At 44.4% G+C, this 15378-nt stretch overlaps 1 protein-coding gene across 3 annotated transcripts in view; it reads left to right on the plus strand.

Annotated features, from left to right (window-relative positions):
* Positions 1-13272, plus strand: part of gabrb3 (gamma-aminobutyric acid type A receptor subunit beta3) — a 115082-nt gene extending 101810 nt beyond the window's left edge. For 2 of the 3 annotated variants that reach the window (XM_061977576.1, XM_061977577.1), the window contains 2 exons: positions 7549-7793; positions 12340-13272. In XM_061977576.1, coding sequence (XP_061833560.1) covers positions 7549-7793; positions 12340-12687 — 593 coding nt within the window. In that variant the 3' untranslated portion in view covers positions 12688-13272. Of the gene's footprint in view, positions 1-7548; positions 7890-12339 lie in introns of all 3 variants that reach the window. The other variant, XM_061977578.1, reaches the window with a different exon arrangement.
* The last annotated feature ends 2106 nt before the right edge of the window (positions 13273-15378 follow it).

Genomic DNA, 15378 nt, shown 5'->3' on the forward strand with positions numbered 1-15378 from the left:
CATACCCTGTTGTAGAAAACTGTCTGTCTCGTCACACACCTATCGTAAATGTATGTACGTCTATTCATACACATACTGAATTCACGCACATCCCTCATGCCATCGGCACACAAGGTAAACATGTTTGTCCATTCACATACATAGCACACACACTTTTTACACACACAAATCAAAGACATGTCGGTCCATTAAACACACATAAATCAGACATGTGTCTGTATATTCGCATAAACACACACCATTTAGGCCTTTGGATATCCATTCATATATATACACACATAATTTAGACATTTACACAAATTATTGAAACATCTGTCTATTCACGTATACAAACCTAATTTACATTTGTCTGTCCATTTACATGTACATGCATTATTGAAACATCTGTCTAACCATTGACCTATTGTAAGTATCTGTATGTCCATTCACATACACACTGAATTCAAGCCTGTGTCTCTCCATCCACATGCACACAAGGTAAACATGTCTGTCCATTCACACATACACACACATTTTGGAATTGTTTGCGTCTATTCACATACACACACTTAAATTTAGACATGTGTCTGTCTATTCACATATACATACACTGTAAATAGCTGTCTGTCTATTCACACCCACACTTTCTGTCCATCCCCATATACACTACACACCCAATCCAATTATAAATTATGTCTGTCCATTCTCACACACACACACACACACACACACACACACACACACACACACACACACACACACACACACACACACACACACACACACACACACACACACACACACACACACACACAGTAAATATCCATCTGACTATTCATATACACACTGAATTAAACCATTTGTCTCTCCATTCACATACACATACATACACAAACTACACATGTGTCTGTTTGTTCTCATATATATATATACTTATTGCAAATATATGTATGTTCATTCACACACGCACTGAATTCAAGCATGTGTGCCTCCATTCCCATTCACATGAGGCAAACATGTCTGTCCATTCACATATACAGTAAACATACAATTAAATCATACAGTATGTCCATTCCTGTATACACACATAATGTTGACATTAGTCTGGGTGTCCATTCATAATGTACACACATAATTTAGACATCTGTCGGTCCATTCACATACACACAGCTGTCATATGCAGGCTAAATTCAAACATGTCTCTCTCCAGTCACATACACTCAATGTTAACGGGTCTGTCTGTTCACATTAATAGTGCACACACAATTTACATGTCCGTCCATTCACATTTATACACATAAATTCAACATTTGTCTGTCCGTTCACATACAGCCGAGTGCAAACTTTGGCGCGTCTGTCCGTTCACAGACACAGAATATGAACATCTGTTAGTTCTTTCACATAAACACACGTGTGAATGGATGGACAGAGTCTAACCTAACATTCACGTACACAAAGGAGCAAAATGAGTATGCATTTAAGATGTCGGATGTTAGCATTGATGCTAAGGCTAACAAAAGCGGTGTCCTGGCTGGTCCACTGAAATAGGTGAGTGTAGGCTAACATTGTGAGTCTGGAGGGTGTGAGAAGTGCAGCTATTACATATTGTTGCTTTAGTCTGAGAGAACGTTGCACAGCCTTCTCCTCAAATCTGAGGTTTTTTGTTCTTGCCTCTCACGCTGGGATCGATGCGATGGTCCCACACTGCTCGCCACTCTCCCCCGCACACGCCGCTCCAGCGCTACATTTTGGGACCGCTTACGCAACCGACGCCCAAGACACAGAAATAGACGAGACACGGCGGTCCAGCCTAGAGACGCACAGTGATTTCTCAGATGTTTTGTCTAAAACAAAATACATACACACACCTATATATATATATATATATATATATATATATATATATATATATATATATATATATATATATACACACATACACACACTTATATATGTATATATATATATATATATATATATATATATATATATATATATATATATATATATATATATATATATATATATACACACACTTATATATGTATGTATATATATATATATATATATATATATATATATATAGGTGTGTGTATGTATATATATACATATATATGTACAAACCCCGTTTCCATATGAGTTGGGAAATTGTGTTAGATGTAAATATAAACGGAATACAATGATTTGCAAATCCTTTCCAACCTATATTCAGTTGAATGCACTACAAAGACAACATATTTGATGTTCAAACTCATAAACCTTATTATTTTTTTGCAAATAATTATTAACTTAGAATTTCACGGCTGCAACACGTGCCAAAGTAGTTGGGAAAGGGCATGTTCACCACTGTATTACATGGCCTTTCTTTTTAACAACACTCAGTAAACGTTTGGGAACTGAGGAGACACATTTTTGAAGCTTCTCAGGTGGAATTCTTTCCCATTCTTGCTTGATGTACAGCTTAAGTTGTTCAACAGTCCGGGGGTCTCCGTTTTATTTTTCAATGGGAGACAGGTCTGGACTACAGGCAGGCCAGTCTAGGACCCGCACTCTTTTACTATGAAGCCACGTTGATGTAACACGTGGCTTGGCATTGTCTTGCTGAAATAAGCAGGGGCGTCCATGGTAACGTTGCTTGGATGGCAACATATGTTGCTCCAAAACCTGTATGTACCATTCAGCATTAATGGTGCCTTCACAGATGTGTAAGTTACCCATGTCTTGGGCACTAATACACCCCCATACCATCACAGATGCTGGCTTTTCAACTTTGCGCCTATAACAATCCGGATGGTTCTTTTCCTCTTTGGTCCGGAGGACACGACGTCCACAGTTTCCAAAAACAATTGGAAATGTGGACTCGTCAGACCACAGAACACTTTTCCACTTTGTATCAGTCCATCTTAGATGAGCTCAGGCCCAGCGAGGCCGACGGCGTTTCTGGGTGTTGTTGATAAACGGTTTTTGCCTTGCATAGGAGAGTTTTAACTTGCACTTACAGATGTAGCGACCAACTGTAGTTACTGACAGTGGGTTTCTGAAGTGTTCCTGAGCCCATGTGGTGATATCCTTTACACACGGATGTCGCTTGTTGATGCAGTACAGCCTGAGGGATCGAAGGTCACGGGCTTAGCTGCTTACGTGAAGTGATTTCTCCAGATTCTCTGAACCCTTTGATGATATTACGGACCGTAGATGGTGAAATCCCTAAATTTCTTGCAATAGCTGGTTGAGAAAGGTTTTTCTTAAACTGTTCAACAATTTGCTCAGGCATTTGTTGACAAAGTGGTGACCGTCGCCCCATCCTTGTTTGTGAATGACTGAGCATTTCATGGAATCTACTTTTATACCCAATCATGGCACCCACCTGTTCCCAATTAGCCTGTTCACCTGTGGGATGTTCCAAATAAGTGTTTGATGAGCATTCCTCAACTTTATCAGTATTTATTGCCACCTTTCCCAACTTCTTTGTCACCTGTTGCTGGCATCAAATTCTAAAGTTAATGATTATTTGCAAAAAAAAAAAAAGTTTATCAATTTGAACATCAAATATGTTGTCTTTGTAGCATATTCAACTGAATATGGCTTGAAAATGATTTGCAAATCATTGTATTCCGTTTATATTTACATCTAACACAATTTCCCAACTCATATAGAAACGGGGTTTGTATATATATACACACACCTATATACAGTGTATACATATACACAGTATGTATACACACACACACATATATATATATATATATATATATATATAAATATACATATATACACATATTCAAAATATATATACATTAGAGATGCGCGGATAGGCAATTATTTCATCCGCAACCGCATCACAAAAGTCGTCAACCATCCGCCATCCACCCGAACTAACATTTAATCAAAACCGCACCCGCCCGCCATCCGCCACCCGCCCGTTGTTATATATCTAATATAGACGATGCAAGGCATTAGTGAGGTTATAAAGCTTTTGCCTGTTAAAGGAAGGAGACTGATCCAATCCCAGCAGAGACATTCAATGCGTGCCACGCTGTCACGGCCCAGACGCACACCAGTGCGCAATCATCTGGGAGCCGCGCTGAGCGCACCTCCAAGCGCGCTCGCGCCACTCAAACTGCTGCAGGCAGCTGCGTTCTATCTTGTTTTAACATCCTGTGGCACTCTTCTGGGATCACAACGGACGAAACTGCTCATGCTCAGGGTGTTTGTGGAGATTCGGGGTTTTGCACAAATGTGATGCACCATGTTAGATGTCCCGGTTTTGTGACTGTCGTAGACATAAACAGCGTCGCAGCTCTTGCAAATCACGTAGCCAGCATTACTATCATCCTGATTTACAACCTCATAAAAACGAGTCCACGCTGAACTTTTCTGGCCTTTTTTTCCCCTGGTCTTTAGTATTCCCTTTTTTAGTTTGTCGCGTACCACGTTTGCTGCCGGCGTTGCCATCTCTTTTTTTTTCTTCTTCTGTTGTGGCATATGCTGCAGGTGCCTGCTCGTTTTTCGTATGTGGGTAACAACATTTAACTATGTATATATATTTCCGAATTGGTTTAACTGCCACCCGCCTGAATCTATTTAAAATCAAATTTTTTTTTATTTCAACCGCCCGACCCGCGGATAAAATCTAATTTTTTTTAATTTCAACCGCCCGACCCGCGGATAATCCGCGGACTCCGCGGTTGTGTCCACAAACCGCGCATCTCTAATATACACATATTCAAAATATATATACATACATATTCTATATTCTCACTATTATGTTAGATCCACTATGGACACACCTCCCAGGGGGTGATCAAGGGTGATGGGTGAAATGAAGAGAATAATTTTGCCACACCTAGTGTGTGTGTGACAATCATTGGTACTTTAACTTTAATATACACATATTCAATATATATATATATATATATATATATATATATATATATATACATCAATATTTGATTGATACATATATATATATTTTCAATATATTTATACATAGATATACATATACATACATATATGTATATATACATGTATACACAGCTTCAATATATATACAGGTAAAAGCCAGTAAATTAGAATATTTTGAAAAACTTGATTTATTTCAGTAATTGCATTCAAAAGGTGTAACTTGTACATTATATTTATTCATTGCACACAGACTGATGCATTCAAATGTTTATTTCATTTAATTTTGATGATTTGAAGTGGCAACAAATGAAAATCCAAAATTCCGTGTGTCACAAAATTAGAATATTACTTAAGGCTAATACAAAAAAGGGATTTTTAGAAATGTTGGCCAACTGAAAAGTATGAAAATGAAAAATATGAGCATGTACAATACTCAATACTTGGTTGGAGCTCCTTTTGCCTCAATTACTGCGTTAATGCGGCGTGGCATGGAGTCGATGAGTTTCTGGCACTGCTCAGGTGTTATGAGAGCCCAGGTTGCTCTGATAGTGGCCTTCAACTCTTCTGCGTTTTTGGGTCTGGCATTCTGCATCTTCCTTTTCACAATACCCCACAGATTTTCTATGGGGCTAAGGTCAGGGGAGTTGGCGGGCCAATTTAGAACAGAAATACCATGGTCCGTAAACCAGGCACGGGTAGATTTTGCGCTGTGTGCAGGCGCCAAGTCCTGTTGCAACTTGAAATCTCCATCTCCATAGAGCAGGTCAGCAGCAGGAAGCAAGAAGTGCTCTAAAACTTGCTGGTAGACGGCTGCGTTGACCCTGGATCTCAGGAAACAGAGTGGACCGACACCAGCAGATGACATGGCACCCCAAACCATCACTGATGGTGGAAACTTTACACTAGACTTCAGGCAACGTGGATCCTGTGCCTCTCCTGTCTTCCTCCAGACTCTGGGACCTCGATTTCCAAAGGAAATGCAAAATTTGCATGGTTGGGTGATGGTTTGGGGTGCCATGTCATCTGCTGGTGTCGGTCCACTCTGTTTCCTGAGATCCAGGGTCAACGCAGCCGTCTACCAGCAAGTTTTAGAGCACTTCATGCTTCCTGCTGCTGACCTGCTCTATGGAGATGGAGATTTCAAGTTCCAACAGGACTTGGCGCCTGCACACAGCGCAAAATCTACCCGTGCCTGGTTTACGGACCATGGTATTTCTGTTCTAAATTGGCCCGCCAACTCCCCTGACCTTAGCCCCATAGAAAATCTGTGGGGTATTGTGAAAAGGAAGATGCAGAATGCCAGACCCAAAAACGCAGAAGAGTTGAAGGCCACTATCAGAGCAACCTGGGCTCTCATAACACCTGAGCAGTGCCAGAAACTCATCGACTCCATGCCACGCCGCATTAACGCAGTAATTGAGGCAAAAGGAGCTCCAACCAAGTATTGAGTATTGTACATGCTCATATTTTTCATTTTCATACTTTTCAGTTGGCCAACATTTCTAAAAATCCCTTTTTTGTATTAGCCTTAAGTAATATTCTAATTTTGTGACACACGGAATTTTGGATTTTCATTTGTTGCCACTTCAAATCATCAAAATTAAATGAAATAAACATTTGAATGCATCAGTCTGTGTGCAATGAATAAATATAATGTACAAGTTACACCTTTTGAATGCAATTACTGAAATAAATCAAGTTTTTCAAAATATTCTAATTTACTGGCTTTTACCTGTATATTTAATATATATACACAGGTATACACATATAAACATATATACACAAATACACAGAACTGAGGTTTTTAACTACCTCGGTAATAGAAGAGCCCACCCCCCAGTCCCCAGACACTGCTTCCTCATTGGAAGACGTGTCGGTGGGATTCCAGAGGTCCACAGATCCAAAAAATCCCAAGGAAAGTTGGCAGCACATCATCCCCACCAGAGCCACCTATAGCGAGAGTATGGACAATTCGGTTTCAGAGTTGGTCCCAGACATGGCGGCCTGTAGACACGTGGGGGTCTTTTGACCAATCATTTAGGAGATCCTCTGGCCACACTCTCTGATTGGTCAAAAGCCCTTCTCGTGACTACAGGGCGCCATGTTTGGGACCAACTCTGAAACCGACTTGTCCATACTCTCTTTATGCACGGCTCCGGTCCCCACAATACACGTGTACATGTTGACAGTGCACTGCTCCCTCTTCCTGAGGCGGCAGATGGTGGTCCAGAATCGCTTCGAAGCCATCCGGAAGTCGTTCATGGCTTCCACAAACTTCTCCCATGTTTGAGTTTGAGACCGCCAAAGCCGTACACCGCATGGTCTGTCGTTACCTGTCCGCTGCCTGCGGAGTCCCATGAGGACAAAAGGACTCCTCCTACAGCTTGACGGAATCCCTCACCGCTGGTGGGGTTCTGGGATTACCGCCATGACAGGCTCCAACCACCTTGCGACCGCATCTCCAATCGGCTGCCTCAACGATAGAGGCACGGAACATGGTCCGCTCGGACGACTCTCTCGTAACATGTCCGAAGTTCTTGCAGAGGTGGGAATTAAAACTCTCTCTGTCGGGAGACTCTGCCAGACGCTCCCGTCAAGTAATCCAGTCCACAAAAATCCACGGTATACTTTGTAGATAAACGCAAAGAGTTGTTTGTGTTGCAGGCATCACCACCGTGCTCACCATGACTACCATCAACACCCACCTGAGGGAGACGCTACCCAAGATTCCCTACGTGAAAGCCATCGACGTCTACCTGATGGGATGCTTCGTCTTCGTCTTCTTGGCGCTGCTGGAGTACGCCTTCGTCAACTACATCTTCTTCGGGCGAGGGCCGCAGATCCAGAAGAGGCTGGCCGAGAAGGCGCTGAAGGCCAACAACGACCGCGCCAACTTCGACCGGCCCATGGTGAGTAGGAGAGGTTTGAGGACATCTTGTCCACTGGCCTTCGTCTTTAATGAGCAGAAGAAGAAGACGTCCGTGAGGCATGCGGCTCACGGTTCAGTTGGTTCCCCATTCTTGTGGAACAATTTGATTCAGAATCAAATCTGGGTTCAACACATCCATCCATCTTCTGGTGGTGGAGTCTATCTCAGCTGCATTCGGGCGGCGGGGTAACCCTGGACAAGTCCGGTTCAACACAATTCTTGCAATATAGAAATTATCCGGGTATCCATCTCCAGGTTGGGAAGGAGATCTTGCCCCAAGTGGAGAAGTTCAAGTACCTCGGAGGCTTGTTCAGGAGTGAGGGAAGAGTGGATCGGGAGATCGACAGGTGGATCGGTGCGGCGTCTGCAGGGATGCGGACGCTGTATCCGTTCGTCATGGTGAAGGAGCTAAGCCAGAAGGCAAAGCTCTCAATTTACCAGTCGATCTATGTTTCTAACCTCACCTATGGTCATGGTCTTTGGGTTATAACCGACAGGACAAGATCAAAATGAGTTCCCTCCGTAGGGTGGCGGGGTTCTCCCTTGAGATAGGGGGAGAAGCTCGGCCATTCTGGAGCTCTGAGGAAAGCCGCTGCTCCTCCACATCGAGAGGAGCCAGATGAGGTGGTTCCCGGAGGCCTCCCTGGGCAGGTGTTTAGGGCACGTACGCCTGGTAAGAGGCCACGGGGAAGACCCAGGACAGGGTGGAGAGACTATGTCTCCCAGCTGGCCTGGGAACGCCTCGCGATCCCCCGAGAAGAGCTGAACGCTAATGTTCCTCTTTAGTCCTGTAGGTGGCAGTACTGCTACCATCAAAATATATATATACCTGGGATTTATTTAGCGCTTTTCTAAGTACCCAAAGTCGCTTTACATGTAGAACCCATCAATCATTAACACCTGGTGGTGGTAAGCTACTTTCATAGCCACAGCTGCCCTGGGGTAGACTGACAGAAGCGTGGCTGCAATTTGCGCCAACGGCCCCTCCGACCACCACCTATCATTCATCATTCAATTCACCGGTGTGAGTGGCACCGGGGGCAAAGGGTGAAGTGTCCCGCCCAAGGACACAACGGCAGCGATTTTTGGATGGTAAGATGCGGGGAGCGAACCTACAACCCTCTGGTTTCTGGCACGGTTGCTCTACCCACTACGCCATGCCACCCCAAAAATAAAGAAAATAAAAATATGCTAATGTTCTTATTTAGTCCTGTAGGTGGCAGTACTGCTACCATAAAAATATGCTAGTGTTCTTATTTAGTCCTGTAGGTGGCAGTACTGCTACCATAAAAATATGCTAATGTTCCTCTTTGGTCCTGTAGTTGGCAGTACTGCTACCACCAAAATATGCCAAAGTTCCTCTCTAGTCCTGTAGGTGGCAGTACTGCTACCATAAAAATATGCTAATGTTCTTATTTAGTCCTGTAGATGGCAGTGCTGCTACCATAAAAATATGCTTATGTTCCTCTTTGGTCCTGTAGTTGGCAGTACTGCTACCACCAAAATATGCTAATGCTCCTTTTTAGTCCTTTAGGTGGCAGTACTGCGACCACCAAAATATGCCAAAGTTCCTCTCTAGTCCTGTAGGTGGCAGTACTGCTACCACCAAAATATGCTAATGCTCCTTTTTAGTCCTTTAGGTGGCAGTACTGCGACCACCAAAATATGCCAAAGTTCCTCTCTAGTCCTGTAGGTGGCAGTACTGCTACCATAAGAATAGCTAATGTTCCTCTTTGGTCCTGCGACCACAAAATATGCTAATGTTCCTCTCTAGTCCTGTAGGTGGCATTACTGCTACCACCAAAATATGCTAATGCTCCTTTTTAATCCTTTAGGTGGCAGTACTGCTACCACCAAAATATGCTAATGCTCCTTTTTAATCCTTTAGGTGGCAGTACTGCTACCACCAAAATATGCTAATGCTCCTTTTTAGTCCTTTAGGTGGCAGTACTGCTACCACCAAAATATGCCAAAGTTCCTCTCTAGTCCTGTAGGTGGCAGTATTGCTACCATCAAAATATGCCAATGTTCTTATTTAGTCCTGTAGATGGCAGTGCTGCTACCATAAAAATATGCTAATGTTCCTCTTTAGTCCTGTAGGTGGCATTACTGCTACCACCAAAATATGCTAATGCTCCTTTTTAATCCTTTAGGTGGCAGTACTGCTACCACCAAAATATGCTAATGCTCATTTTTAGTCCTTTAGGTGGCAGTACTGCTACCACCAAAATATGGCAAAGTTCCTCTCTAGTCCTGTAGGTGGCAGTACTGCTACCACCAAAATATGCCAAAGTTCCTCTTTAGTCCTGTAGGTGGCAGTACTGCTACCATAAAAATATGCTAATGTTCCTCTTTGGTCCTGTAGTTGGCAGTACTGCTACCATAAAAATATGCTAATGTTCTTATTTAGTCCTGTAGGTGGCAGTACTGCTACCATCAAAATATGCTACTGTTCTTATTTAGTCCTGTAGGTGGCAGTACTGCTACCATCAAAATATGCTAATGTTCTTATTTAGTCCTGTAGGTGGCAGTACTGCTACCATAAAAATATGCTAATGTTCCTCTTTGGTCCTGTAGTTGGCAGTACTGCTACCACCAAAATATGCCAAAGTTCCTCTCTAGTCCTGTAGGTGGCAGTATTGCTACCATCAAAATATGCCAATGTTCTTATTTAGTCCTGTAGGTGGCAGTACTGCTACCATAAGAATAGCTAATGTTCCTCTTTGGTCCTGCGACCACAAAATATGCTAATGTTCCTCTCTAGTCCTGTAGGTGGCATTACTCCTACCACCAAAATATGCTAATGCTCCTTTTTAATCCTTTAGGTGGCAGTACTCCTACCACCAAAATATGCTAATGCTCCTTTTTAATCCTTTAGGTGGCAGTACTGCTACCACCAAAATATGCTAATGCTCATTTTTAGTCCTTTAGGTGGCAGTACTGCTACCACCAAAATATGCCAACGTTCCTCTTTAGTCCTGTAGGTGGCAGTACTGCTACCATAAAAATATGCTAATGTTTCTCTTTGGTCCTGTAGTTGGCAGTACTGCTACCACCAAAATATGCTAATGCTCCTTTTTAGTCCTTTAGGTGGCAGTACTGCTACCACCAAAATATGCCAAAGTTCCTTTCTAGTCCTGTAGGTGGCAGTACTGCTACCACCAAAATATGCCAAAGTTCCTTTCTAGTCCTGTAGGTGGCAGTATTGCTACCATCAAAATATGCCAATGTTCTTATTTAGTCCTGTAGATGGCAGTGCTGCTACCATAAAAATATGCTAATGTTCCTCTTTGGTCCTGTAGTTGGCAGTACTGCTACCACCAAAATATGCTAATGCTCCTCTTTAGTCCTTTAGGTGGCAGTACTGCTACCACCAAAATATGCTAATGCTCCTCTTTAGTCCTTTAGGTGGCAGTACTGCGACCACCAAAATATGCCAAAGTTCCTCTCTAGTCCTGTAGGTGGCAGTACTGCTACCACCAAAATATGCCAACGTTCCTCTTTAGTCCTGTAGGTGGCAGTACTGCTACCATAAAAATATGCTAATGCTCCTTTTTAGTCCTTTAGGTGGCAGTACTGCTACCACCAAAATATGCCAAAGTTCCTCTCTAGTCCTGTAGGTGGCAGTATTGCTACCATCAAAATATGCCAATGCTCCTCTTTAGTCCTTTAGGTGGCAGTACTGCGACCACCAAAATATGCCAAAGTTCCTCTCTAGTCCTTTAGGTGGCAGTACTGCTACCACCAAAATATGCCAAAGTTCCTCTTTAGTCCTGTAGGTGGCAGTATTGCTACCATCAAAATATGCCAATGTTCTTATTTAGTCCTGTAGATGGCAGTGCTGCTACCATAAAAATATGCTAATGTTCCTCTTTGGTCCTGTAGTTGGCAGTACTGCTACCACCAAAATATGCTAATGCTCCTTTTTAGTCCTTTAGGTGGCAGTACTGCGACCACCAAAATATGCCAAAGTTCCTCTCTAGTCCTGTAGGTGGCAGTACTGCTACCATAAGAATAAGCTAAAGTTCCTCTTTGGTCCTGCGACCACAAAATATGCTAATGTTCCTCTCTAGTCCTGTTGGTGGCAGTACTGCTACCACCAAAATATGCCAATGTTCTTATTTAGTCCTGTAGATGGCAGTACTGCTACCATCAAAATATGCTAATGCTCCTCTTTAGTCCTTTAGGTGGCAGTACTGCTACCACCAAAATATGCCAAAGTTCCTCTCTAGTCCTGTAGGTGGCAGTACTGCTACCATAAGAATATGCTAATGTTCCTCTTTGGTCCTGCAACCACAACATAATGCTAATGTTCCTCTTTAGTCCTGTAGGTGGCAGTGCTGCTACCACAAAAATATGCTATCATTCGTCTTTAATCCTTTATGACTTGGTAGAAATAGTTTTGCATCATTTAGTCAATACAAGAACATATCACATGACCAGCTCTGCTAAAGTACGCAAGATTAATATGAAAAAGTAACAAATCAAAGTTCTAAAGTGCGGTTCTTCACTCTGTCTTGGCCCAGGCCGACTCCGAGGGCAACATCCTGCTGACCACCTTGGAGATCCACAACGAGGTGGGAGGTAACGAGGTCACCACCACGTTGTGTGAGACCACACATAACTCCGCCCCCTTGGCGCTGGACAACTCCTCGGGCGTCCAGCACAGGAGGAGCAGCGGGTGGTCGGGCCGCCGCAGCCTGGACAAGACCGCCCAGCTCAGGAGGAGCCGACTGAGGCGGCGCTCGTCACAGCTCAAGATCAAAATCCCCGACCTGACGGACGTGAACACAATCGACCGCTGGTCTCGCTTCATCTTCCCTTTCAGCTTCTCCTTCTTCAACGTCGTCTACTGGCTTTATTACGTCAACTAACTTGTGACTCTTTGTGCTGTTGTGTCGCAATCAAGCTTTGTCTCTTTTAGAACCCGCCTGTGACCTCGTGTCCTGTCCAGTGTTGGAACACGCCCACAATGTTGGAACACGCCCACAATGTTGGAACACACCCACAATGTTGCGACACGTCCACAACGTTGGAACACGCCCACAATGTTGGAACACGCCAACAAATGTTGCGACACGCCCACAATGTTGTAACACGTCCACAACGTTGGAGCACACCAAAAAATGTGACACGCCCACAAGGTTGGAACACGCCCACAATGTTGGGACACGCCAACAAATGTTGCGACATGCCCACAATGTTGTAACACGTCCACAACGTTGGAACACGCCAACAAATGTTGTGACACGCCCACAACGTTGGAACACGCCCACAAATGTTGCGACACGCCCACAATGTTGGAACACGCCCACAACGTTGGAACACGCCCACAACGTTGGAACACGCCAACAAATGTTGTGACACGCCCACAACGTTGGAACACGCCCACAAATGTTGCGACACGCCCAAAATGTTTGAACACACCCACAATGTTGGAACACGCCCACAATGTTGGAACACGCATCGGAACATGCCCACAATGTTGGAACACGCCCACAAGCATTGAAACACGCCCACAATGTTGGAACACACCCAAACGTTGGAACACACCCACAAGCATTGGCACACGCCCACAATGTTGGAACATTCCCACAATGTTGGAACACGCCCACAAGCATTGGAACACGCCCACAATGTTGGAACACACCCAAAACGTTGGAACACGCTCACAATGTTAAAACACGCCCACAATGTTGGAGCATGCCCACAGTTTTGGAACACGCCTACAACGATGGAACACGCCCATAAATGTTGGAACACGCCCACAATGTTGGAACACGCCCACAGTGTTAGAAGGCGCCCACAATATTGGAACACGGCCACAAGCATTGGAACACGCCCACAATGTTGGAGCATGCCCACAATTTTGGAACACGCCCACAATGTTGGAACACGCCCACAATGTTGGAAAACGCCCACAAAAGTTGGAACACGCATTGGAACATGCCCACAATGTTGGAACACGCCCACAAGCATTGAAACACGCCCACAATGTTGGAACACACCCAAACGTTGGAACACACCCACAAGCATTGGCACACACCCACAATGTTGGAACATTCCCACAATGTTGGAACACGCCCACAATGTTGGAGCATGCCCACAGTTTTGGAACACGCCTACAACGATGGAACACGGCCACAAGCATTGGAACACGCCCACAATGTTGGAGCATGCCCACAATTTTGGAACACGCCCACAATGTTGGAACACGCCCACAATGTTGGAAAACGCCCACAAAAGTTGGAACACGCATTGGAACATGCCCACAATGTTGGAACACGCCCACAAGCATTGAAACACGCCCACAATGTTGGAACACACCCAAACGTTGGAACACACCCACAAGCATTGGCACACGCCCACAATGTTGGAACATTCCCACAATGTTGGAACACGCCCACAAGCATTGGAACACGCCCACAATGTTGGAACACACCCAAAACGTTGGAACACGCTCACAATGTTAGAACACGCCCACAATCTTAAAACACGCCCACAATGTTGGAGCATGCCCACAGTTTTGGAACACGCCTACAACGATGGAACACGCCCATAAATGTTGGAACACGCCCACAATGTTGGAACACGCCCACAGTGTTAGAACGCGCCCACAATATTGGAACACGGCCACAAGCATTGGAACACGCCCACAATGTTGGAGCATGCCCACAATTTTGGAACACGCCCACAATGTTGGAACACGCCCACAATGTTGGAAAACGCCCACAAAAGTTGGAACACGCATTGGAACATGCCCACAATGTTGGAACACGCCCACAAGCATTGAAACACGCCCACAATGTTGGAACACACCCAAACGTTGGAACACACCCACAAGCATTGGCACACACCCACAATGTTGGAACATTCCCACAATGTTGGAATACGCCCACAATGTTGGAGCATGCCCACAGTTTTGGAACACGCCTACAACGATGGAACACGGCCACAAGCATTGGAACACGCCCACAATGTTGGAGCATGCCCACAATTTTGGAACACGCCCACAATGTTGGAACACGCCCACAATGTTGGAAAACGCCCACAAAAGTTGGAACACACATTGGAACATGCCCACAATGTTGGAACACGCCCACAAGCATTGAAACACGCCCACAATGTTGGAACACGCCCACAAGCATTGAAACACGCCCACAATGTTGGAACACACCCAAACGTTGGAACACACCCACAAGCATTGGCACACGCCCACAATGTTGGAACATTCCCACAATGTTGGAACACGCCCACAAGCATTGGAACACGCCCACAATGTTGGAACACACCAAAACGTTGGAACACGCTCACAATGTTAGAACACGCCCACAATCTTGGAACACGCCCACAATGTTGGAGAATGCCCACAGTTTTGGAACACGCCTACAACGATGGAACACGCACATAAATGTTGGAACACGCCCACAATATTGGAACACGGCCACAAGCATTGGAACACGCCCACAATGTTGGAGCATGCCCACAAATTTGGAACACGCCCACAATGTTGGAACACGCCCACAAGCATTGAAACACGCCCATAATGTTGGAACACACCTAAA

The sequence above is a fragment of the Nerophis lumbriciformis genome, linkage group LG18 (assembly GCF_033978685.3).
Source record: "Nerophis lumbriciformis linkage group LG18, RoL_Nlum_v2.1, whole genome shotgun sequence".
In the NCBI taxonomy this organism is placed as follows: domain Eukaryota; kingdom Metazoa; phylum Chordata; class Actinopteri; order Syngnathiformes; family Syngnathidae; genus Nerophis; species Nerophis lumbriciformis.